This window comes from Emiliania huxleyi (assembly GCF_000372725.1).
Source record: "Emiliania huxleyi CCMP1516 unplaced genomic scaffold EMIHUscaffold_312, whole genome shotgun sequence".
Lineage (NCBI taxonomy): Eukaryota > Haptophyta > Isochrysidales > Noelaerhabdaceae > Emiliania > Emiliania huxleyi.
The window spans coordinates 13,201-14,439 of record NW_005199666.1 but is presented as its reverse complement, the minus strand read 5'-3'; the positions used below and the strand labels follow the sequence as shown (position 1 = coordinate 14,439).

The window sequence follows — 1,239 nt, the reverse complement described above, 5'->3', positions numbered from 1 at the left end:
AAAGAGGAGGCAGAAGAAGTGGTAAACAAACGTTCCAAGACCCCCAAAGCATACGGTGCGGATGAACCTCCGACAGCCCCTTTCAGCGACAGGGGTGGGGGACCGGTTAGACTGTGAACATGAAACCAAATCTTGCCCAGACACCAATGACCCTGGCCTCGCCTGCAGCTTTCGCCGAGTCACGCCGGAGTTTGAAAATTCTTTTATAGTTAAACGCCGGGCGTTTGAAGAATTCTTTTTCACCCTAAGCTTTTTTGGCCGTGATACTGGTGGTTTAGCGACCAGCATGGCAGCCTCCAGCGACCTGCAGGCTCTGCAGCTTGAGAATCGGAACCTGCAGCAAAAGCTCGACTGGAAGCAGCTCAAGATCAACGAGCTCGAGACGAAAGTTCGCGATCTCCGCGGTGGCGGCCTCGCCGCCGACCTCGGGCGCCTCGAGCGGTCCATCGGCCGCCTCTCGCTGCAGATGGAGCACGTCCAGCTCGTCATCAAGAAGCCGGAGTGGTCGTTTCACACCTTTGCGATGCCGGAGAAGACCGCCTCCTCGGCGCACACCATCTTTGTCCGGCCGCCCAGCGGGGACCGGATCGAGGTCACCATTCCGCCGGGCAAGCAGCCCGGCGAGGTCTTCACCGTCATGCTCAAGGACGAGGACGCGTACCCGCCGGACTGGCCGTGGCACGCGGCGCCGCCCGCGGCGCCCGCGCACTCCGCGCCGCCGCCGTGGGCGGAGGAGCAGCAGCAGCAGGAGGAGGGCGAGGACGGGGAGGAGGGCGCAGGCGAGGAAGGCGCAGACGAGGCGGCCCTCCGGAAGAAAGCCAAGGCAAAGGCCGATGTCGAGCGGCGCAAGGAGCAGCGGCACGCCGCGGCCGCGGCGGCAGGCCGCGTGCCCGGCCAGCATGGCAACCCAAACTGCCGCGCGCGGCCGGCAGAGCCGGAGGGAGGCGCGGCAGGAGGTCCCTCCTCCTCGCGCATGGCTGTGGAGTGAGTCCCGAAGGTGTGCGCTGAGAGGTGTGCAGTGGTGCACCGGAGGTGAGGACGGGAGGGAGGGCTGCGAGCCACTCTTGTGTGTGTGCGGCGCCACGCCTCACGAGGTCTCCGTTTTTATTCATTTATTTACCACGCGCACGCCGCCCCCCTCACTCACAGAGACAGTGTCACACACACCACACGGCCCTGCGTGGCCGCGGGAAGGGTGTTGGTTGAGACGCGGGGGCGACTGCGGACTGGGTGGCGGGC

At 65.1% G+C, this 1,239-nt stretch overlaps 1 protein-coding gene across 1 annotated transcript; it reads left to right on the top strand.

Annotated features, from left to right (window-relative positions):
• Window positions 1–286: 286 nt before the first annotated feature.
• On the top strand, window positions 287–988 carry EMIHUDRAFT_116877 (hypothetical protein; the record flags this gene model as incomplete). Its single annotated transcript, XM_005774387.1, has 1 exon — window positions 287–988. The coding sequence occupies one exon, from the start codon at window positions 287–289 to the stop codon at window positions 986–988; it is 702 nt and encodes a 233-aa protein (XP_005774444.1).
• Between the last annotated feature and the right edge of the window lie 251 nt (window positions 989–1,239).